At 35.5% G+C, this 24,752-nt stretch overlaps 2 protein-coding genes across 3 annotated transcripts in view; one reads left to right on the top strand and one right to left on the bottom strand.

Moving 5' to 3' along the window:
- Nucleotides 1-24,752, top strand: part of tectb (tectorin beta) — an 87,599-nt gene that overhangs the window by 27,447 nt on the left and 35,400 nt on the right. The gene's annotated exons all lie outside the window — the stretch shown is intronic.
- On the bottom strand, nucleotides 7,332-24,558 carry LOC103038312 (FERM domain-containing protein 6). 2 transcript variants are annotated; one of them, XM_049465145.1, is made up of 19 exons: nucleotides 24,180-24,558; nucleotides 23,154-23,244; nucleotides 22,883-22,962; nucleotides 21,684-21,742; nucleotides 21,382-21,562; nucleotides 20,006-20,161; nucleotides 19,723-19,791; nucleotides 16,931-16,999; nucleotides 16,528-16,699; nucleotides 15,934-16,083; nucleotides 14,416-14,565; nucleotides 14,284-14,306; nucleotides 10,614-12,913; nucleotides 9,826-9,889; nucleotides 9,377-9,574; nucleotides 9,023-9,052; nucleotides 8,129-8,158; nucleotides 7,958-8,005; nucleotides 7,332-7,859 (listed from the first exon to the last, which is right to left on the bottom strand). In XM_049465145.1, the coding sequence occupies exons 1-13, from the start codon at nucleotides 24,255-24,257 to the stop codon at nucleotides 12,857-12,859; spliced, it is 1,335 nt and encodes a 444-aa protein (XP_049321102.1). In that variant the 5' UTR covers nucleotides 24,258-24,558; the 3' UTR covers nucleotides 7,332-7,859; nucleotides 7,958-8,005; nucleotides 8,129-8,158; nucleotides 9,023-9,052; nucleotides 9,377-9,574; nucleotides 9,826-9,889; nucleotides 10,614-12,856. The 2 variants fall into 2 exon arrangements, with proteins under 2 accessions (XP_049321102.1, XP_049321100.1); XM_049465143.1 differs by having other exon boundaries at nucleotides 11,327-12,913.

The following is a 24,752-nucleotide window of genomic DNA, read 5'->3' as shown; positions in this document are numbered from 1 at the left end:
TGGGGTTAATGCATGTGGGGTTAATGCAACCCTGACCACAGGGTTGCTAGGCAGTGCTTGCATATTAGATACTAGTGTTGGACCGATACTGATACTGTATCGACATCGGTGATGATACTTGTACATAGACATAACTGTGGAGCAGTGGAACAATGTTCTCTGAAATTAAAACCTTTGGGCAGTTGGGGATAAGATATCATCCATCATCCAACTCTTGTTGCTGAATGCAATCAAAATCTAGTTAAAGGCCTTCACTGGTATTAATGACAGTTACTCTAAAAAGCATTGATATTTAAAAATAATGAATTATTTTTTTTGTCCACATAGTGGATGTAATGCCATACATTAGGGGCTTTACATCAGTTTTAACATTAAATGTAATCTGACCCTTTAGTTTAGGTAAAACTTAATCTGTTTATCCATTTAATTCACTGCTCTGTAAAATTGATGCTGCATACATTTGGAATGTAAAGAAATGTAGATCATTTATTTGGTTTACATGAACATAAATAGGAGTATAATCATATATTGTAATTCAAAATAGACAAAAAATAGCTAAATAATTCTCTAATAGGCTCTAAGAACACTCTCTCACAGAATATCCCACAACAAAGGAAACCTAGTTAACTTCTAGTGCTAGAAAAGGGAGGCAAATGGAAAACTCCAATTCTACACATTGGTGCGTTGTAATATTGGCAGTGTAAATGTGTAAATAAGGGGGAAATGAGTTAAAGAGAACAAAAATAAGGATATGAATTGTATTGGACTGTTGCCAGCAAGATTGTTGGCAGGTTTTGTGAGCCAACTAAAAAGATAGTAGTTGATAAAGCCAAATTGGTTCTGAAGATCTAAAAATATCATAGGAGACCATTTGAAACCGTTTACACCTGGTCACTTTGTCGATCAGGACAATATCTGGATAAATCCAAGCACACACACAATACGCATTTATAATTTTCACACACACACACTTAAACCCTCACTGGGGCTCTTAATAAATATTTTGTTATACAAAATAAGAATACAAAATAATATAATAGTACAAAGAAGGCCTACTTCACCAATAAGCATGATTAAAAGTGTCCTCTTTCACACAGATTAGGTCACAGTAATTCTGCTGCAAGTGAAAGGTAAAGGAAACGCCTGAGAGGAAGGGTGTGAATGAGGTGCTATCTGATTGCCATGTGTTCTGGGGTGTGATGAGACTGCACTGGATGCTGATATTAACTGAGATGTAGCAACTGAAGGATGGAGTAAAAGCAGGAAAGCAGAATTTCAGTTTTTAAGGCTTATATATTTTATAAAATCACAACGATAGCAATATATAGTACTTTTCAAACAGCAGTACATTGTATAGAAACTTATATATATATAATTCCCTGTGATTAATACTGTTTCTTGCATATCTGGTTAAATGTTAACTGCATTTCATTGGCTCAGTACCTGCATTCTGCACAGTGATAATAACAGTAAATCTAATATAATATAAAGATTAGACAAACTGTTTTTTAAATGATAAAATGTGTTTATTTAAATCACTTAAAACTTAAATGGAGCAGGAGGTCATGCAAAGAGGAAAACAGAAACTGTACAGGCCAAGAGGTACCAAGATTCTCTACAGTTGTTTGTAAAAATTGAACCTGCTGGTTTTGTTGGCTGTGGTTTTAAATATGGCATGTGGTTGGGATATAAAAAAAGCATTATTTTGAACTGTTAGGAATCTCTTCCTATTACAAAAATAGTGCAATAGTGCCCATTTTGTAGTGCTGTTTGAAATCTCAACAGTATATTTTATTACCTATATAGTTTACTATCAAACACCCAGAATGCATCACAAAATGTAGTGTACAGACGAGGTATGCTAGAATTTCCAACGTATACCACAATGCAATGCGGTGGTGTTGTGTCAAGTGCCCTCAGAACAGCACAAACAAGGATATATATATATATATACTTTTTTTATTTTATTTCACACCTCTTAAAAATGGTGCCTAAAAGTTATTCAGTAAAAGTATATATATTTTTTTTTTAGTTTCTTGTTCATACCCTAGACAGTTCACCATATACAGGTGCTGGTCAACGAATTAGAATAATTTGAAATAGTGCAATCATGAAATTCTTTGAATGCATTTTTTGTGCAGAAAGCAAATCAGGTGTTCACCGCACCTGTCGTACTCGTTAGACTAATCACAGAACTCGTTACCTGGAAAAAAATTTGCTCAGCTGAGCTTTCCAAAAGGCCCATTTAGGCCATTTAACTGTGGCACTGTTGTTTTATTGAATTAGAATAATGGAGAAACCGTTTCATTGAATTAGAATAAATGCTCGAATTTTTGTTTTCTGTGAAGAGTGTTCACTGTGCAGTATAAAGTCAGGGTTGAGTAGAATTTCTAAGTTGTAAAATCAATCATGGGTAAGCAGCGCGACCTCTCAACCGGAATAGTGGCTCAAATTCAAGCCCTTCGCCAACAAGGCTTGACCCAAACTAAAATTGCTGAGCAGCTCGGCATCAGCCAGTCTTCCATCTGCAAAGCTCTCAAGAAAAACTGCAGCAAGCGCACCAACTGTTCCGGCGACCGAAAAACTTCTGCTCGTGACAACAAGCAGCTGAGAAAGATCGCAGTCAGCAACCGGTTCAAGTCCACTTCCGAGCTCACCGACTTGTGGAACAAGCAGACCGGCGCTGACGTCTCCAGATCAACCACTTACCGTCGTCTGCGCGAACTCGGCTTCAAATCTCGCGTTCCAGCAGTAAAACTGATGCTGAACAAGAAACAAATGGAGAAAAGAACACGGCGAGTGGACTGCTGAAGACTGGCAGAAAGTGGTCTTCAGTGACGAATCACGCTTCTGCATCTCCTTCGGTGACCAAGGTCCTCGTGTCTGGCGTCGTGGTGGCGAAACCTACAACCACAAGTGCGTGAAAAGATCCGTCAAGTTTCCCCAGAGCGTTATGGTCTGGGGATGCATGTCCGCTCGAGGTGTAGGGAAACTCTGCTTCCTCAAGAAGACTGTCAATGCTGCCGTATATCAAGATGTTCTGGAAACGTTCCTGATTCCGACTGTTGAGGAACAGTTTGGCGAAGAAGACTTCACATTTCAACAGGATCTTGCACCGGCTCATGCGGCAAAGTCAACCAAAGATTGGTTCACTAAAAAACAGCTTGAAGTTTTGGCATGGCCGGCCAACTCGCCTGACCTCAATGTCATTGAAAACCTTTGGGCCATCGTCAAGCGGAAAATTCGCGACAGAAAGCCTACTACGCTGGACCAACTGAAGCAGAACATCGCCACTGCCTGGGAAGCTGTGAGTGCGGAAACTTGCGACAAGCTGGTCAAATCGATGCCGCGGAGACTTCAGGCAGTCATACAAGCCAAGGGGGCAGCCACAAAATACTGAGAAAGTGATAAATTATATAAATTATAAAAATTATTCTAATTCAATGAAACGGTTTCTCCATTATTCGAATTCAATAAAACAACAGTGTCACAGTTAAATGGCCTAAATGGGCCTTTTGGAAAGCTCAGCTGAGCAAATTTTTTTCCAGGTAACGAGTTCTGTGATTAGTCTAACGAGTAGGACAGGTGCGGTGAACACCTGATTTGCTTTCTGCACAAAAAATGCATTCAAAGAATTTCATGATTGCACTATTTCAAATTATTTTAATTCGTTGACCAGCACCTGTAGTAAATGCTATATAGTGAAACCTGAAGGAATTAATAAGTGAACCATTCCGAACAAGCTCATGTCTTGCATATATGTTGGCTCACATCAGCCACATCCAGTACTACACAGGTTTCGCCTCTCAGAAATTTCTTATTTTATTTCACACCTCTTAAAATGGTGCCTAAAAGTTATTCAGTAAAAGGAGGGCTGGGAGGGTAATCAAATGAATTTGATTAAAATGTATGTTTTAATGCGATTTTCACAATGGAATAATGGAGATTGTACATTTTACACATAGAAGCTGCCGAAGTGAATCTCAGTGGATACATTTGCTTTTTTCAGAAAAAGAACTCTTTTGTGTGGCAGTGATTTACACATTTTACACTTTTTCTTAACTGAAATACAACAAGGTTATATTTGCACTCTGTTTAATATAAAAGCTGCATATAAGGTTTGAGGGGGCTGCTTAGTATTCTTTAAAGAAAAATAACAAAATAAAAATTGGAAATTAAAAGGAAAGGACACAAAGTAATGCTAGTTTAAAGTCTAGAACAGTTACCCTCACAATGTACGTGTAAATGGATTTTGTTTCTTTTGTATGATTTTCTATATACTTTGTTTAAAAAAACAGGTACAAGTAATACAGTGTGTATTAGTGTTTTAAAATGAAATTAATAGTGAAGTATTAGTCCATGACTAATACGTTTAGTACGTTTTAATGTGTAAATAGTGAATTCCTGCAGCTTAACAGGGTTTAAGGCTGCCATCTAGTGTCAATATTGTGCAATGGAAATCTAAACCTTATCAAACAATTATATATACTGTACATATATATTAAAAGCAAAGCCACCTGGCTGGAGGTAGGTCTGGGAAATAAATAATAATAAAATCAATAATACATTTTTTTATTTTTTAGATAATAATGGTAAAGGCCCAGAAAAAAATAGTAACCTTTTAGAGCTATCAAAATCATGCAAGCACAATAAAACCAATGCAAAACAAAAGTTTAATCTAAGCTATGTATAGCTATATAGCAGTGAGCAACAAACCTTACACATTTTTTTTTTTGTTTTAAACATGATGCAGCAATCACCTTGTATTTGAGGTCAGGAAAAAAGCAAAATATGAAAATAAATTGCCTAATGAAAGAGTCTGACACAGTTTTTATAGTGAAGTTCCCTCTGGCAGGTTTAATCTGGTCCTCATGATTGGTCTGAAACAGTTGCAGCTCTTGTATATTGATAAAAATCAGATACATGCTACTGTTACTTTTCTCTGGTGTTGTTCATTTAATGTTTTTACAATGCTCTTTGTTAGATTGTTTGTAGTAATTGTAAAGCCATACTTGCTCTCTGTTGAAAACAAAAGGACAACAATAAATGGGGGAAACTTTTTCTCTCAGGGTGTTTGTGTGGTTTCCATTCAAAACAACTTGATCTGAAATCTGTGTAAGGCCAATTACCCCACCCGCTTATAAGGACTCCCACTATCACTAATAATGAACTTCTTCAGAGTGAGAGGAATAAACATTGAGAGAAACCAAAGATCAAAAGGGGAACCTATACTCGTCTGGTCGATACTGGAATCCACAACAAACAACAACGCTAGAAAGAAAATTTGACAAAAAGTAGAGAATAATTGTTATTTAATGTATTTCCTTAAATGGTAATTGAGCTGAGAGTAGTCAGATCAAAACTGTAAATGAGTAATTTTCAGTAAAGTCCCTGAAATAGCCCTAAATACTTTTTAATTCCATCCACATAGTAATATCAATTTCACACAACTCACTTTTACTGATTTAGTAATATTAGGTCATAAAATCCAGCAGTAAGATATTTTGTTTTTTTACATGCCTTGAATAGCATTAGCACTGGCATGCGTGTAAAATAGGCAGAGAAACCATCTAAAAAGGCAGAGAAAAAATCACATTTGCCCCATTTCTTAAGTAAAACTCTAAGATTCTGTTAGTTTTGTGGTTGTTATTTTCACACAATCACACAATGCTCAGTTAAAACATATCAGTTACCATCTTAAATAGTCTAAAACATACATTCAGTTTATTGAGTGTTTCGAGTGTTACACATTGTCTAGTCAGCAGACCTCAGCTGCATGTTTGTTTTAGGCACAAAATCCACCTAAATACAGAATAGCTGATAACCAGCAAAGGCAAAAATAAAAAAAATAAAAAAAACAGAAAAAAGCTCATTTTTGCTGACCTCGATATTGCAACTATTAGTGGAATAGTGGAATATATTTATTTATATATTTGGTATATTAGCCATAGACCATATTGTTTATTGCAATCATTTATTGGACAGTATATTATCTAAACACAAATAGTTATCGTGACAGAAGTTATAGGTGGTGTCTGTCTGTAGGTTTGGAAGATTTTTTCCAGCGTGCAAAAAAAGAGTCCCAATATTTACTCCGATTACAATTGTTGAAATAAACCTCCTAAAACATTCTGCCTCTTTAGAGCTTAAAGTCATTCTGATAGTTTTTAACATGTCATTTCAAGAAGATATAATGGAAACATTTGCTGGAAATTCCTAGGTATTTTTTAAAGAGGCAGCAGTTATTGTGACATTTACATGATTCATCTGCGTATGGTGGTATTTTATTTACTTTTCTGTCAAAACAATGTAGAGTCTAAGAATGGTCACAGTGTCAGGAATGTCAGTACATTTTCACTTTTACCTTTAGGTTGTATTGTTCATGTTGTAATGTAAAGCACATTGGTGCAACTTAAGTTGTATTAAAATGTGCTATAGAAATACATTTTACTTACTTACTTGGACAGATATTGTACTTCTTAAATGTACTTTCTATTCTTAGTAGCTTCTTTAGCAGGTATTGTAAAACATGTTGCTTTTGCTGTAAATAAAAATAGCTACAGTAGCCTTTGCGCTGGTAGGATCGTTCCTGTTCCTGGTATACTTTTCTCTTAACAGTCGATCACTTAGCCAACCAACACAGTTCATAGAACTGTCACATTTTCTGATCACTAGCAGAGAATCATAGAAAGGAAGTGATTGTTAAGAAATGTGAGAAGGACAAATGTCAGTGGGAACTGAAACAAATGTGTATTATATAATAGCTTAAAGGTCACCTTCCGTCGTTTTTTCTTTCATTTTAAAATGTCTAGTTGTGGTCTCTAGTATGAATGAATGACATGTGAGCCGTTTTTGTAAAAAAAAAAGTGCTCAGGTGTCTCTGTATAGCTCTTTTTTAATGGACTGTTTTAGGGGTGTGTCCAAAATGACCGGATTCCAGCTTTGCTCATGAATATTCATACATGCAAACAGAATGCAAATATCTCTCCTCTGATTGGCTAGGAGCACTGCGACGCCCCTCCACCGCTCTGCCGCTCACTGCCTCCCACCTCCTAACTGATGAGCGGTGATGTTGCGTCGCTTCAGCTCCGCCTCTGGGAGTTTCTCGAGCCAAGGTGGGCTGGTCTGTGAGTTTCTGCCTACGTAGGCAGAAAGATAATTCAAAATTCACCCGTTTTTCGGAGGGGGGGAGGGGGGATTTCTTTGCTTAGCTCCTGCAGACAATGGGGGCTGCAAAACAGTTTAATGTGCAGGTGTACACATTCAACTCGGAGAGACCTACTGTATTCCACAAAAAAAAAGAAAAATCGGATTTTCGCGGAAGGTGACCTTTAAGGAAATGCGCTGGACAGAAAGATCTGGTTATATAGAAAATGGCACTGGTACCTAGTGTTGTTATCATTCTGGTCTTTTGTAGTTAATTGCTTATTAGCAGTTTAGCAATCTGTCTCGGAACCGGCTGGTTCTGGTCTTCAAGCTTCTGAGCCTCCTTCCACTCGGCAGCTGTGAGAACAGGGAGTGGCTTGGTCCTACTCGTTCCAGTCCTACAGATTTCCAGTCCACCCTATACCCATCCAAGGAACAGTCTTTGAGAGTCTATGCAGTCTGACTTTAATGGCGTATAGTGTGTGGTCCTTTAGACACAAGCCGTCTCACTGTGTCTGTTGCACTGAAGCCTTCATGTGTTGTTTTGATCCACTCTCTTGTGTTCAAATAACAACATGAATCTGATTATCTTCTCCAGAGTGTGAAGCTGTTGCTCCTTAGGTTCTTAAATCAGTCCTTAATTAGTCCTGCTTGCTTGTAGTTTCAAAAAATAAAAAAATAAAGTGTGACAGCAGCAAAAAGATACAAAAAACCTGAAAAAAAAAACACGACAGTCTCTGTTTATTCATCTTACCATGGGCTTAGTCAAGTTACAACTGCTATCAAATGTGAACAGAAAAGAATATCATACCTCCAAGACAAGTAGTTACAGGTGATGCACTTGTCTGTTTGACATCACCTATTTAACACAATGGAACAGAATTAAATGAATTTAGAAAATTTAGAGATAGGATTTAAAATATAAAGCATAACTAAATGATTTGTGTGTGTGTGTGCATGTGTGTGCTTTTGGATAGGTTACCTAGTGGGAATTCTTTTGTACAGCTTAGACCTAAAACATAAGAATATTAAGTCATCACATTTCAATACATATATATATATATATATATATATATATATATATATATATATATATATATATATATATATATATATATATATATATATCATAACTAATACTGGTTGTACATTCTTTTTCATTAAAACTAGCAGGTTCACTTGAATGGACCAATGAAAATAATGTAAAATGACTTGGAATAAAATAATTTTACATTGAATGTCCACTGAAACTCTGGTTTATTTATGTCTTATAGAATTGCTATTTTGGATATTCTATTTTGTTGTGTAACAGCAACTGTATATATTGACATGCCAAAGTCATAGAAAAGCAGTATGCAAATTTATCATGAAGTTTTACCTCAGAGAATGGCTTGGGAACATGTGTTATCTTGTGAATAAGGATTGACACCGATCGTTGTGTTCATAAGAAAGCGATGTAAATTATAGGAGTTGGAGCAAAGCCTGGCAGTCGGTACCAGATAAATGGGACATTGCATTAAAAAGTTGTGCAGGTTTGTAACATTCCTTGAGCCACAGTGCCACATATGTACCATGAATACCTCAAAGATATTGCCACCCACAGTGGACAGTAGAGTGCACTGTAATAATCATGACTGCTGGTATGTGGCTCAAAATCTCTTTGTTAACAGATAAGCAACTCTGGCAGAAATCTCCTCCACATTTAATGCAGGAGGCCTCACATACATGTCCTGCCAGTCAGTGCGGAATTCTTTAGCTTAGCTAAATTAATTTGACACGATTCAAGTTTCTGAACCATGACATTTGGCACGTCACTGTCAATAGCTATAAATTACAATGTAGTTAATAGCATATAAAAAAAAAACATTGGACTCACTTTGTTGATCCCTAGCACATGTGAGGTTCTCTGTAAAAAGAAAGTAAATTTACATTTAACATTTCATTTGACATTTCATTCATCAGACAATGCTATGTATTGTATACTGTATATGTACTATACATACTATGTAATACTATGTATAACATACTGTATTCCAGGTGTACAAACACTGACATGCTATGGTAGGGTTGGGCAATTATATTTCAAATATTTATGCCCATGTCAGTAATTAAGGTTTTTTTCAGTAATTAAGTTATGTAATTGAGGTAAAAAGTTCAATTAATTGCCATATTGACTTTATGTCAACCAGCGCTATGCTATAGCATCCAAAATAAGTAAGGGAAGACCTACCGACAGATACTTTTGTAAGATCTTCATCCATACATGCCAAATCAGCACCTGACACTGTTTTCACACAAGTAACTCCATGTGCTTTTTCTATAGAGCATAATTTTCCTTGTTGTGAAATTGTGCATGAGTCATTCTTCATTTTATTGAAGCAGGAGTTGATGCTCTCTTGCAGTAGTTGAACCTTATAGCTGCAGGTTTCTGATGAAAAAGAGAGTAATTCACAGGTTATTTAGCAGTAAAAGGTCAAATACAGTCAACATAATTTAAAACATGGGTTCTTAATCATTATGAATTTATTTTACTAATTATAATTATATATATTGTATAAATATGTATGTATATATATATATATATATATATATATATATATATATATATATATATATATATATATATATATATATATATATATATATATATGAATAAAGAAAAAATACAATAATAATTACCAGTTTGGGGAATGGTAACAGTGTATAGCAGTAGACCAATCAGCATGGGGAACATCTTCAGCATCTGCAACACATTATATGTGTCCAAATTATTTAGGCATGTGAAATGAAATTGTAGCCTAAATGGAAGCATGTGAGGTGGGTTGTACAGTAAGTTGTGTAGCAGTGTCTGAGTGCAGTAACTGAACAGCATGACCAGCCTAACAAAGTTCACTGGCTTTGTTAACATACTCATACGTGTTATAAGGCTGAACTGTATTTTAGCACAGCTCTGCCCTAATGCTTTCTTGGGCTATTCGCCTCTGTGTTAGACTCTGTAACAACAGACTCAAAACTATAGGTGAGCCACATTTCAATTTGCTGACTCCTAATTTCATTATTTTTTCTTTACTATTTGGCATAATTCCATTTCTGTGTGTTAATGCCTAGAGGTAACACTATTCTCAAAACATTACAACTTTGTTCTCAAAATATTACAACTTTTTAAAAAATATTATGACTTTATTCTCAAATTTTCTCAAATATTCTTCAGATTTGGACCAGTTAAAAAACAAGATTGAAACATTTGAAACTTGCAAAATGCAATACTTCTTATAATAATTATTTTTCTCTTTCACAGTGTGAGGAGTGTGGTAAAATTGACGCGAAATTTCGCTTCAAAGGAAACACACCCAGACCAAAACACAAAACACATTGTGCCTTATCAGCAACATTCATGTTCACACTTGTTGACAGTAAACAAATAACAATAAATGATAAAACAGTTCTTATATGAGCTTTTCACTTACCACAGATCACCACTCGGAAAGAGACACGAAAAGTTATCAGTAAAAGCTATCAGAGTGGAATACATAGGGCTTCTTAGAATATTCCACAAAAACAATTCTGTCCTTCAGCTTGTATGAATAGCAATACATTCTATAATAATTAGTAACTTTATATATGTGCATCATTATTTTTTTAAACGTGAGTAGCTCCAAACTTTCTGTTTCACATTGCATTGCAGTATGTCCGTTGAAACTACACTTAAAAATGACTCGCTCTAATCATGCATTGTGGTCTCCCTCTCTTTCTTCTCTCTCTCTCTCCAAATATATATATATAAATATATATATATATATTTTTTTTTTTACTTGTACATACATCAAAAAACACACAAAACATCTCACTTTATAACCAAGAGCACCTACTTTTCTAACAGGATTAGCTAAATGAATGAAAAACAGTATTACTAACGAAAAAAAAAAAAGTTTTTTATTTACAACAACACACCAGCTTTAACCATACAAATGCTTTACACCACAAATATAAAAGTCTTCATCTAGTTCACACGTTTCCCTGTTAAGTCCACCAGATTTAAAATCTATAGTTCTGGTCAACCCTGGTAATATAGTTACACAACAGAATGGTTTTAACCATAGCTTTTAACATTATATAGGCAATGAGGAAATTTACTATCAGGCCGTTTTGAGCACAGAAGCATAAATAAATAATTACTTACTTTGGAGCTGAAGGAGTAGAAGTCAGTTCATCCTCTCCTCATGTCTGCACAGCATGAACTCCACGAGCTCTTATTGTTTCCTCCAACCTAACCTCAGGACTACGCCCTCTTCTAGCTCACTCAATACTAACTCACTTCCTTGTGTTACAGTAGTTCTTTTGTTTGCATTCACTTTTAAAAACTTCAAAACTTTTATTTTTGGATATTTAACTGTAAACTTGTAACCTAGTTACAAATAAACAAATAAATCACACGTGTATCTATATCCACTTGGTTCTACATAATGGAAAATGTTTGCTTTTACTGTTTTGAGTTTATGATCATTTTAATAGACATCAGTGTCAGATTAATTAACCACAGTACCCCATACATACTTTACTACATAAATATTTCTACTGTAGATTTTTAGTCCAACATTGATTCTTAATCAACTAAAGTATGTTCTGTCTCTTTCTTTGCCTCTCTTTCTCTAAATCTTTCACTCACTGTTACATACCGGTACTCTCTCTCCCTTCTCTTTCTGAGCCTTAATAAACTTTGTTTTTTTGTGTGCTTGCTCTCACCCATAAAAATTAACGTTTCTTTCAAAGATGCCACAGAAATAGATAGAACCATGTTTATACAAGAGATAAACACTATTTGGAGGTATGTAGTGATTGACTGATTTAACCCTTGTGTGGTGTTCATATTTTCGTTACTCGTTTACTTTGTTACTTGTATTTAATTCAGCATTTTACATTAAAATGCTTTACACGTGCTTGCTTCACCTAAATTGCAAGCAATATAAACAGCTTACATGGTTAATATTTGCCCTTTACCTTTCTTATGTTACATTTCTTTCACAAAGTGCTACTCTTTTTTTATTCGTTTTTTAATAAAATGTAAAGAAAAATGAATTAAACTCAAGATATGAGTAGAAAATTTGTTTAGTTTCAAATTTACAAATGAAGCAATGTTTATTAGCCCTTTGCCAAACATACTGTATGTAATATAAATGTGTGTGTGTGTGGGGGGGGGGGTGTACAGTGTGTGTTTATCGAAAATGTGTTTTGATATATATTTGATATATGTTTTTCACAAAACATTAGCAATTGCCAATGAATTTGAGTTAGAAAAAATATTTTTTTAGTATCATTTGATGAAAAATTAAAACGGGTCCCACAGACCCGAACAACACACAAGGGTTAAGAACTTTGGCATTTACTAAACCCACTCTGTCATTTTACTTGGCCTACCACTTTGTTGCCAAATTGCTGTAGTTTACAGTAATTTCCACTTTGTTATAATTCCACTGACAGCAGGATTATTTCGTTGTGAAAAAAGATCACAACTGGACTTGTACAGATGAATACCTTTCACAATACTTTTCACTCCTGAGAGTGACCCATTCTTTCATTTTTGGCAGTATAGACTATGAGTGAGATCACATGATGAAGCTGAAGTAAAAACTATGTAAAAGAGGCTGCATTGTCAGATGGAGGCCTTTTGTGCTTGGTTGCTTGTTAGTGGAGGGCTGACTGGGTGTAAAAGTTATTCTTCGTTCCAGAGAGAGTCCATAGAGACACTGCATGCTCGCCACTTCAAAACCTGAACAACAAGAGGAACAAAGTGTTACCTGCCAGGTTTATGATAGAGTAGCAATGGAGGGGAGAAAAAAAAAAAAAACTGGCTTCAGACGTGTACACCCTCACTCCCCCAAACACACCATTGAATAAACCCAACAGTTTTTTGGTAGAACTGATCTGTAAACTGTGTCACATACACAAACTCAGTTAATTTACCAGTATATTTAAAGAGGGAATGTCAAATTGTGTTTTACTGGTCCAAGTTGAATAATGAGTATGTAATCAGTATGTGGAACTGACTTACTGTGTAACTCCAAACACTTTTCATACGCTTGACTCATTACCCACACTAGCAGGCGACAGAGCAACCGGTCATTTCCTATGGGTGTACGTAATTTGTAGCTACAATGAATTAATTATGATTCATTTGATGCAGCAAAGCAACATTCTAAACCAGAGGTTCCTAACCTGGCCATCACATAATCAGATCCAGACATTATCCGAAGGTATCCTTTCAATGAATCAGGGCTGAATTATTCACTACTCTACTCGACTCTGTGACTCATCTTAATCATGGGTCTGCATGTCCAGGCTCGCTAAAAAATTAAAGCATTTTCGAAGGTATAATTATAAGCAGGAAAACAAAAAATAAAGGTCAGAAACGCCCAACTTGAAAATCTCTATGTGATCGAAAAAAACTAATACAGGGTCTGTCTTACTGAACCAATGATTTGTGACTGTTCTTGAGTGGAATTCATGTGAACAACTTGAGTACTCTTGTGTGGAACATTTTTTTTTTTTTTTTGGAATTCAAATGTTTAAAAAAAGAAAGCATAAAGGAAATATAAAAAAGGCAGCTCTTCAGTTCACATACAGTACAGTACATACCAATACACATACATATAAAATATAATACAGTATACCTGCCCCAATCCCTTTTAGCTAATGGAATGTGCAAATACTGTGTCAAAGAAATGTTTCCAGGTTTTAGAAGTCTTTCTCTGTATGCATTCATATGCTGCTGTTTCAGTCATTAATGTCACCCACTCTTTTGATGTAGGCATATTTGAACATATTGGGACATGTAGTGTATGTTTACACAAACAATAAACCTGGATGAGTTTTCTCATCACTAATGACAAATATTTTAAACACACTAACAAGTGTTTGAGTTGATTGGAGGGGTCTGCTCTTTTGGGAATTCTATAATGCACGACTTCCTGCCTGAAACCCTAGCATCCTTTAGTTCAACCCTGGCTGTGAGTTTATTAGTGAGTTCATTTTGTAATGTATATTTTTTAATTGTTGTGCAGATTTTGAAGTACTGACTTGTTATGGTATTAAAGGGATTTTTAAGAAGTACAAACTGAAAAATTCACTCTTGTTACTCACTTCTTTCATCTCCATTGTAACATCTAAGAAAGAAAAAAATATTTTTTATTAGGCACATGCAAAAATATCAAGCTTTTCCAAAATTGAATAATGTATTGTAGAGAAAGCTACAGTGCCAGATTTTGATCTCACTTTTCCAGGGGGAGAGCGGTATTAATGGCATTAATTGTGGGCCATCCACAGACACTCCTTCCAGCAGCTCAATCATGCGTCTGATATCATCAGGGTCATCAACGAACATCTCCTCTGGCTCATCAACACACATCTCAATCTCAGAGGGGGCTAGGATTAAGAGGAGATTTAGAAAGCAGGTTTTAGCAGACCTCATACTGGGATGACGAGGTGGAATGATGATCATCAAACATCCTGACCTCACTAACTCTTGCTGGATGCAATCAAATCCTCATTGCTTTGCCAAATTCAAAATCTAGTAAAAAAATCGGGGCATTTGAACAGTAGAGACAGTTACTCCAAATAGGGATACACAATAAATATAATCGAAATTATATCACTATGGACAGATTTTTATTTATTTATTATTTATTTATCATTGTTATTATTATTATTATTATTATTTTAGAATAATCGGCATCAGTCAATTTAGCTGAATTTTAAACCAATTTTTGGAAAAAGACTAAGCAATGCTACTTTAAAATGAACTGATTCAAGCTCTGCTCACTCTGTATGTTATTTAAGCAATAGAACACGAGAGGGAGTGTGTTTTCACGAATAACATCACGGCTGTGATTCGGTCGTAGGCACGAGCCGAAGACTAAGTTACTCGGCAATGCGTTGGCGGAGTGATACAAGTTTAGTGTGAGAAGGCCGTGATGTTATCACATATATCAGCACGGCTAGAACACTTCTTAAACAATCAGATTGTGAGGTCAGAACTAACTGTTGTATAAAATTGTGTATATTACAATTGGCACATATATATATACTTGTAATACTGGATAGCAGAAGAATATATAGCTTTATATAGAAATACTTTTATATTTCAATTATCTCTCTTAAATACAGTTTTAATAGTTATATTTTTAACTTGAAGGGTTTTACACCTATGAGTGTCTAATGATTGTCTGTAGCTATATTTCCTTTAACTTTTACTTACATGCATCTTTCTGCAGTAATTGCTATTAATTACTCATCATTTCAACTCTGTCATATAAATGGAGCAACACAAACAGATGTATTGGCTAACACATGTTTAGAAATCTTGGTTTTAACTAAATTCTAGTCAGGGTTATTTTATTATTTTAATGGCTTTTTATAGAAATGCTGTTTATATCTTTATACTGTTTATATCTTTTTTTTACTTTCTCTTTACAGTTTAGTGACATTTGAGACATCCGAGTGACATTTTAACTTGTAGGTGTCTTTTGGTTAATAGCGAGAGTCGCTCGTTATTAGAAGTTACTATGGTAACTTCTGTTTAAAAAAACATTCAACATGCAAACACAAGTTGTTCATTGGCCTCCACCCTTTTTTGTCTGTTTCAAAATATGAATGTGAAACTGGTGTATGGTTTATATGTTCTCACTTTTACAGTGCAAACATTGCCAGTGTGTCTCTATAAATGGCGTACTGGTGTCTATAAATGGCGTACTGGTCTTCCATGGGAAAATCCCAAAGTTTTCCATATCTTACTGATTTTTGGAACAGGTTCCACTGGTTTTTCTCGAAGTGTCCTGGCTTTGACAATGTGGGATTTTAATGGTGGAAGCTCATCCTCAGTCTCTGTGTCTGTGTCTGCATCAGACTTCTCCTTTACACACACTTCTCTGTACAGCTTTCCCCCTGTCATGAAGTATATAGAGCACATTGTTAATTAAAGAATAAATAAGTAGCAACATGTAAAGGCTTTTTTCTTTAAGTAAGTGAAGGCAGGTGATGCTAGTAATTGCATTTTTACTAAAGCAGGTCATAGGCAGATTATTAGTAAACAACAGTCTCAATAAAACACAATTTGTGGTAAAAAAAAAAAGCACTAAAGGTGCTCAGGTATAATCCTAATATTGTGTTGTGGCTGGTGTACATATGCTACTTGTGGTTAAACACAACTACCTAGGTGTGGTACATGAGGGGTTTCTATATGCAAAAAACACTTGATTTGTGTAACAGAAAGTAAAACCATGCAAAGAGGGGATTAAAAAGAAAAAATATTTACAGGAAAGTGTTTGTGTGGTTGAGTGAGAGTTTGTGAGTGTGTGTGTGTGTGTGTGTGTGTGTGTTGGCACTAACCTGCTCTGTGCCGGAACGGCAGCAGCTGTTTGACTGAGTGCTTTGTTTTAAGGTGTAATCGGTGAATGCTGCTCATGTGCTTTAGCAGGTGTTGGGAGTGCAGAAGTGAGCGAGTATACAGTATCAGCCCCGATTCAGCCAGGCCTTCTGCCCTAATTTCAAACCTTTTACCCTGTTAGAACAGAAACAAAGCCTGTACTGTCCTGTAGATCTGGGGAGAACACTAACTGATTATATGGAGCTATAGTCACTGAAGTACTCTGTATTTGACTGATCCCCCAGCATCTACTGCTGTTTGAAGATGTTGTAATGTTAGTCAAATGTTATTGATTGAAACAGTACTTAACAATAACATAATTATTGTAACAGGAATAGGTAAATATAACAGTGGGGAATACTGTACCTGGAAATTAATGCGATCTATGCTTGACCAAGGAAATTCATATAAAAGCAGCTGTTCTCCGCTCATCATCTAGAGATAAACAAGAAACATAGTACAAAAACAATCAATATCAAGCAGAAACACACTGGACACAAATTCTGTGTATACTGTCTTTAACTGTAAATAGGTTAAACTTCATTCAAAAGCTAACCATGTGGAGACTTCACTACATAAGCATAAATGCATTTAACTTAAATGTTTAAAAAAGTGAAGTTCATATATTTACAAGTTGACAATAGACACTAGGGGTGGGCGATATGGCACTAAAATAATATCACAATATTTTATGGTATTATCGCGATATATATATATTTTTTTTTTCAAGAATACACTACTGCAGCAAAATGAACATTTCATTTTTTTATTGCATACGATTTATGTCACACCCCTACCTGAGATATAAAAAAAAAAATACAAGAATTTGATTAGATTTGTAACAGAAGTCAATGATCCAGAATGTTATGATGACTTATAATGCACTCTATAATCTGTCTCTAGTAAATATATAATGGAAAATGAAAACAGTGTGAAAAAAGTAGTACCCTGATGCAATAAGTGGGGCTGGGCGATATGGCACAATATTTTTAGAGTATAATATCGTTCACGATATTTAAAAATGTTGGCGATATTATCACGTACGATATCATATGGCACACCCCTAATAGACACTTAAAATATGTCTGTCACAATGATATGTTTTTGTATAATATATTCTCTCAGAAATAATTATGATCAACAATTTTATTGTCATGTTAAGGCCATTCAAACATGATGCTGTGTTGATAAAGTAGTTACACTCTTTATAAAGCAATGAACCTACAGCATATTAAGCAGGTGGTTATAAAGTTATGGCTGATGGGTGTGTGTGCTGCAGTGATACAGTACTTAATAGACCTGATTTCTCATTGCAAAAAACCTGCTGCATGTTTGTAAGCTCTTCATGTTATATGTTACTTATCTCATCCTAGTCAAGTTCTGCAAGTTCTACCAGCTCCTGATGGAAATCCCTGAGTAGCGGGAGGCTCTGTGTGAGCTCAGCCACCCAACGGAAATATCTACGTGTATCTGCAATCATATACTTCAGTGGTCAGTTCTCACATTTACTGTCCACATGTGGGGGTGGGGGCTGGTAAAACGAGAGTTTTACTTCATGACTCATGACTCATGACTTTTTCTCCACTGAGGCAATTTTTACTTACCGTACTGCAGCTGCTGCTCCTAACTACTTACATTATTGACTTATCCTTCATTTCCTTCATTTAATCATTTTTATCCTAAGTATCAGTAGAAACTAGCAGAAATCTGGTCCAAAGTGAATATATTTATTCTTTTTTACTTATTTACTTACTTTTGGTTGAATAATTTCAGTTGCAGAATATCGTTTACCGTAATTGTCTCTGGCACAATGTATGGTCCAAACAGAAAAAGTTATCTTGACAGGCCTACTCTTAACCTTTGATTAATCTTACAATCACTCCTACTCAGAGGTGGAAAGTAATGAATTACATTTACTTACATTACTGTAATTGAGTAGATTTTACGAGTAATTTGTAATTTTTTAAGTAGTTTTTAAAATAGGTAATTTTACTTTTACTCAAGTACATTTTGACACAAGTAATTTATTTTGCTACATTGTAAAGCTCCCCGTTACTGAGTAAAAAATAAAATGCTGGTGAAAAGAAAAACTGGCGTGGATGCGCCGGTGCATGGATGCTCGTGCGTGAAATAACGAGGCAATAACGTCCTCATGCAATGCAGAATGTGCCTGTCCTGCCGGACAGAGCTGCTTTCAAAACTTCAACATCAAACCCACGAAAGCATGTGGTGTAAATATTTTTATCATTAAACAATCTGCTTGTAAATAGCTGTTAAAGCATAGCAATGGCAAGTTAAAAAAGAATAATTAACTGTAAGACTATAAAAATACGGTTTATAGTCACCTATATGCACATAACTTTTTAACCGTAAAGAAAAAAAATGGATCATAAAAACCTATGCCACTTGAAAATGTTTTATGGGGTGGTCTTAACAAATACTGCCTGAAAGGTCCAAATTATGTGGAATAATAGTTCATTAAAAACGATTTAATTTATGATTTGTTGTACTTTTTTACATCACATAATTAAAAGTAACTAGTAACTTTACTCAAAGTACATTTTAAATACTAAGTACTTAAGTACTTTTTTTCTTTTACTCGAGTAGATTTTTAGATGGGTACTTTTACTTTTTAACTAAGAATTTTAGCAAAGTAGGTAGGTACTTAGGTACTTTTTCCTTAATTACAATTTTTCAGTACTTTTTCCACCTCTGCTCCTACTATCACTCATGAACAAGACCCAGATGAACCCAGTGAACAAGATTCATTTTATGGTTTTATTTTCAAGTTACATAAAGGTTATCTCTGTTTTGCATATTTATTTAAATGGATTTAACCTTTTTTACACCCTTTTTTTACACCTGTACCAGGAGGACTGGCTTGTGTTAAATAAGATAAAGATTCTCATATGAATGCCCTCAAAATAAAGTTTGCCTTTATATTGTTCTTCTGCATCATTTAGTTTAAATATGTATATATATATATATATATATATATATATATACATATATATATATATATATCTTTTTTAAATAACATATGTATGCTATACGTAATTAGGCCTCTGCACTTTTATCTCCATTACTATAAGATGATACTCCATAGCAGTGTTTTATGTGTTACGGTATGTTCAATATTTCAGGTGCTATATACGTACACGTTCATCTACATGAAGTCCAGTCAAAGCGAGACCCACTAAAACACTGGTGCCATGCTCTTTCTTTTCCTGAAGCAAAAAGAGGGGGTGTGGGGGGGTAAGAGAGCGAATGAGAGATGTTTATGAGATAACAAAATAACTCAATCAACTCAATTTTGAGTGAGTGGAGGCATGGAGAAAAGTACTTTCAAAATATGCATTGTGGTGGTGTCTCTTTTTAGAGCAGATAAATCTGCTGCTTTAAGTGCGGACTCTCTCTTTCTTTTACTTTGCTTGGGCTGACCTTGCTCATGTGGTAGAAGACGACAGGCACATCACTTATTCTACAGGCCTCCTGGATGAACAGCAGCACAGCATCGTACACACACATTCCTAACAGCTCTCTGTGCAGGACTGGAGTGTGCTGCAAAACGTAGTCACATCCGAGCTTCGTCAAAATCTGCAATAGTAATGCATGATTATAATACTACTATTACAGACTGCAGTAGGGATGCATGATATTGGTAAAATGTTACATTGCAAATTTTATTTTTTCTACAATATATATCGCGATATTACGACATAGACTGGCCACATTTGTGCTAACCAAAATAAATTTAAGAAACACTACCATAATGATGAACTAATGTCTTTGTCCTTCCTCCCATCTTCTCACTCACAACTCTCTCTCTAGTTGCCTCTCTCACTCTGGGGGATAACCTCAGTCTAACACCCGTGACAGCTAATTAATGTGCTTCCCTAATAATGCAGATGTTTTGATGATTCTCAGCACTACAGTGACACAGACATGGTGTAGAAGCCGCTAAACATCCCGCCGCTTGACTGAGAATAGTCCACAAAGCAGAAGTATCCAGCCAACTGCATCAGCAACAGCTGAGCTTGTGAGCCCAAACTTCCTCTCTTTGCAACTTTTTTGGAATGTATTGCAGGCCTATAGGAATAAATAAATGTATGTATAATAAGTAAAATGGAGCTGCACAAACAAAACATTAAATATCCTGGGTTCATACTGTCTATAATAAAATAAAAGTTATAGTGAACTATGGCTGTTCTTATACACATCAGACTGTTTCTGTCTAAGTTGTTTTGTACTTGTAAAATGACAATAACGACATTGACAGTAACGACAGCACTGGGCAGCTCCGGCTGCTGCACCTGAGGTGTTTAAAGGGAGAGATACCGGAGGTTCTTCCTTCCAGCTGTTGTCAGACTGTATACCAGGGGCACCTTTTAGTAGACAGCAGGTTAATACTTATTACTATGTACAATAAAGAATTTACTTACTGCTGTTAAAGTGGTTTACTATGTGCAATATCTAAATTAACAATGTATAACAGTCTGCTAACCACCACCATCACTAAGTGCAATTTACTCATGTACTATTTATTTGCTATTCATTTACTATCAACTTCTGTGAATTATCCCTGGTCATACATACTAAGGAACCATGTTTCCTCTAATCTTAGATTTTGTAGATTTATATATATATATATATATTGCAGTTTATATTCTCTTGTATTTCTTTCATTAAATATATAGTTTTTGTATATTACTTGACATTTCCTTGATTCTGTCCTCTGTGCTGCTGTAATGTTGCAAATATCCCTGCTGTGGGATTATTAAAGGTCTTATCTTATCTATGATTACGCAATGACATACCCATGGAGGAAAGTAGTCATGTGGCTTAAAGTATGATTCCTCTCTCTCTGTCCAGTCCCCCAGGTCTGCCTGTAAGGCATATGCAGCCAGTTGGAAGTACTGGCCTTCCTGTCCAGAACATTGTGAGCACAAAACTCTGCCTTTTAAGTCAGCATAGTACAGACTGCGCACCTTCTCCTCTCTGATTTCAGAAAAGAAAGCAGAAAACGATATGGTTCTTGGAGCAGATAAATATTTTGTGATAAACAATAGGGAAGTCTGCAGTTTATACTTATAGCAGCAAAATCTAAAATTACACTCACGTGATGAGTCGACCGTCTCTGATGTAGTACTGCACTTTCAGATGCAGAACTATTCCCTTCTGTCAATACAATACAAGCATGTATTTATTATTATTTATTATCGTGTTTTTGCATTTTTTGCACTCTTAAATGTTTCAGATCATTAAACAAATTTAAACGTTAGTCAGACAACACAAGTAAACACAAATGCAGTTTTTAAATGGCCTTGTGTGAAAAGGTGTTTGCTTCTACAGTTAGGAACAAATGAAAATGAAAGTTATTGAGATCTACCAGTCTGGAAAAGGTTATAAAACCATTTCCAAAGGTTTGGGACTCCAGCAAACCGCAGTGAGAGCCTTTATCCACAAATGGCGAAGACATGAACCAGGAGTGGTCGGCCAACAAAAATTACCCCAAGAGCGCAGAGATGACTCATCCAAGAGTTTACAAAAGACAGTGTTCATGAGTCGGTGTTCATGACTCCACCATAAGAAACTTGGTGTAATAAATGGAATCATAAATTCTGCTGTCTACCAAAAAATCCTAATGAGAATGTCTGGCCATGTGTTTACCTCAAGCAGAAATTAACTTGGGTTCTGTAACAGGAGGATGATCCAAAACAGAAGAAAAACAAAGTGAAGACATTGGATTGGCCTAATCAAAGTCCTGCCCTGAATTCTATTAAGATGCTGAGGCATGACCTTAAAAGGCAGTTTATACTCGAAAACCTTCCATTTTGAGGGAATTACAACAATTCTGCAAAGATAACTGGGCCAAAATTCCTCCACAGCACTGTGAAAGGCTTGTTGCCAGTTATCGCAAACACTTGACTGCAGTTGTTGCTGCTAAGGTTGGCCCAACCTGTTATTAGGTTTAGGGGGCAAACACTGTTTCACACAGGGCCTCTTAATAATAAAATTATTCATTTAAAAACTGTTCAGTGTTTACTTGTGTTGTTTTAAACTTAAATTTGTTTGATAATCTGAAACATTTAGGAGTTACAAACATGCCCCCCCCCCCCCCCCCCCCCAAAAAAAAAAAAAACACTGAACACTGTTCTTGGAAATCTTTACCTTTTCTAAATTGCATTTCAATTCGACTTCCTTCTGGGTCCAACTAGATTTGAGTGCATTTTTTTGATAATTATTTTTTTTTTTATATATATATAAATGTTTTTTTTGAGTGTTATAAAACTGAGTGTTATTTTCTTTTGGCATTACCTGCATTGTGTGTAGCTTCCAGGCTTGAGGAAAGTAGATGCTTAGTTTGTTCTCCAGGTCGAGGAACAGGTGATCGTTATCTGAGGCAAATTTGTTTTTAATGAAAACAAGGTACCAGTTTTACATGCACCAGTGTGTTTAAATTAACCCATGTGGGTCAACACATTTAGGCAGTTATTCTCAGAGTGGACGACTGTTAAGTTGCTTGGGGCACATGTCACTTTGGTTAATTAGTGTTAAGGGCTTACTCAGCAGAAACACACACACTTACCCTTTTCCAAACACAGGCCAAAGAGATGCAGATCCTGAATGCCAAGTTGCTCAGATAGTTGATTGATTACCTCCTGCCCCCTGCATTTTAACTACACACAGATTTGTATTAGCGTATTTAGTGGAGAACAGCATATTTTTGTATTATTTCAGCCAAGTAATGCCTCATGTAAATCCTAACTGTAAACATAACAAGGGCTATTTTAACACTAAACATAACCTTAACCCTAAACTTAGTAACCTACACCTAAACCTAATTATCACCGCAGTAAATACACCTACATTTATTCTTAGTCCTAAATGCAGTAATCTACATCTAGCCTCATATCCATAATCCTACACTAAACCCTGAACTTAACTTCTGCATCCTACACCTAAACCAAACCCTGAACTTAACCTCTGTAACCTATACCCAAACCAAACCCTGAACTTAACCTAATTATCCAAAAGCTGATTATTTAGCTATTTCTTTAACAGTATAATATGGTAAAATCCTAAAAAATCCTAATTGGATTTCATTCTTTCAATTTGTCTCACCATTCTGAGGATATAAGTCCTTCACAGAAAACACTGTTCTGGTGTGTGGTTGTACAGGCAGTCCTGAGCAAAAGCCTCATGTCTCTGAGAATATTGCATGTAAAGATATATCTGGTATCATTAATAAAAAATGCTTATTTGCATTTATTCTAATGGGATCTAGTGTGAAAGTGAAATGCATCTGCCTGTGGTAAACACTTCCTGAAGAATTTTCAAAACTTAGCTTCAAGTGGTTTTCATATCCATATACCAAAACTTTATTAAGAATGTGTGTGGAACCACAGTATGCTCTTACCAAGAAAAGGAGTTAGCAATGTTTCAGGAACTGTTCACAAAGAATATCCTGCCTCTGTCTTTACATTTACTTTAACTTGTGTTCTGTAAAATAATGTGTTCCTAAATAGAAGCCCTAACATTTAATAATAAAATGTAAAAACATTTTTACATTTTTAAAAAGCAGTTTTTTGATACAAGATATGCATTGACTCACCCCCACTGTAATGTTGAGTTGGTTCTTGTTGGGCAACACCACACACACCACTCTGGTCTGATCAGTCCTGCTGGCCATGCTGCCAACCAGCTGTATTCCTTCAGTTTAGTCTCAGAGAGTTTGTGTTCTCAGAACATGTGTTTTATTTGGTCTCCCACTCCCTGCATCTCTGTCTTTGCTTCCTCAGCATTATCCTCCCTAAAATAACTTACTTACACACAGGTCACACCACCCTTACAGCCAGGCCAGTTCTCTGCAATCTTCCTTCTGCTAATGCAAAATAACCAAATGCAAATAACAAACAGACTCCACAATCATTTGCATGTGTCCACCTAATATCAACTGCACAAAATACATTTACTGTACATTTACTCAGCAATCATTTAATTAACTCAAACATAAACCAGCCTGCTGTATAAGTATTAAGTAATTGAGACTGTGCCATTAGTCTCTGCTCCACAAAACAAAAAAACAGTAATCACTGCCTAGCCAACAGAAAACAAGGTTTTATTCAGACAATTAAACTTATTTTAATTGTTTTAGATGTATGCATTGTTTGTATGCAATGTTTGA

The sequence above is a fragment of the Astyanax mexicanus genome, chromosome 15 (assembly GCF_023375975.1).
Source record: "Astyanax mexicanus isolate ESR-SI-001 chromosome 15, AstMex3_surface, whole genome shotgun sequence".
Lineage (NCBI taxonomy): Eukaryota > Metazoa > Chordata > Actinopteri > Characiformes > Acestrorhamphidae > Astyanax > Astyanax mexicanus.
The sequence above is the reverse complement of the archived record's forward strand: the minus strand, read 5'-3'. Positions and strand labels throughout refer to the sequence as shown.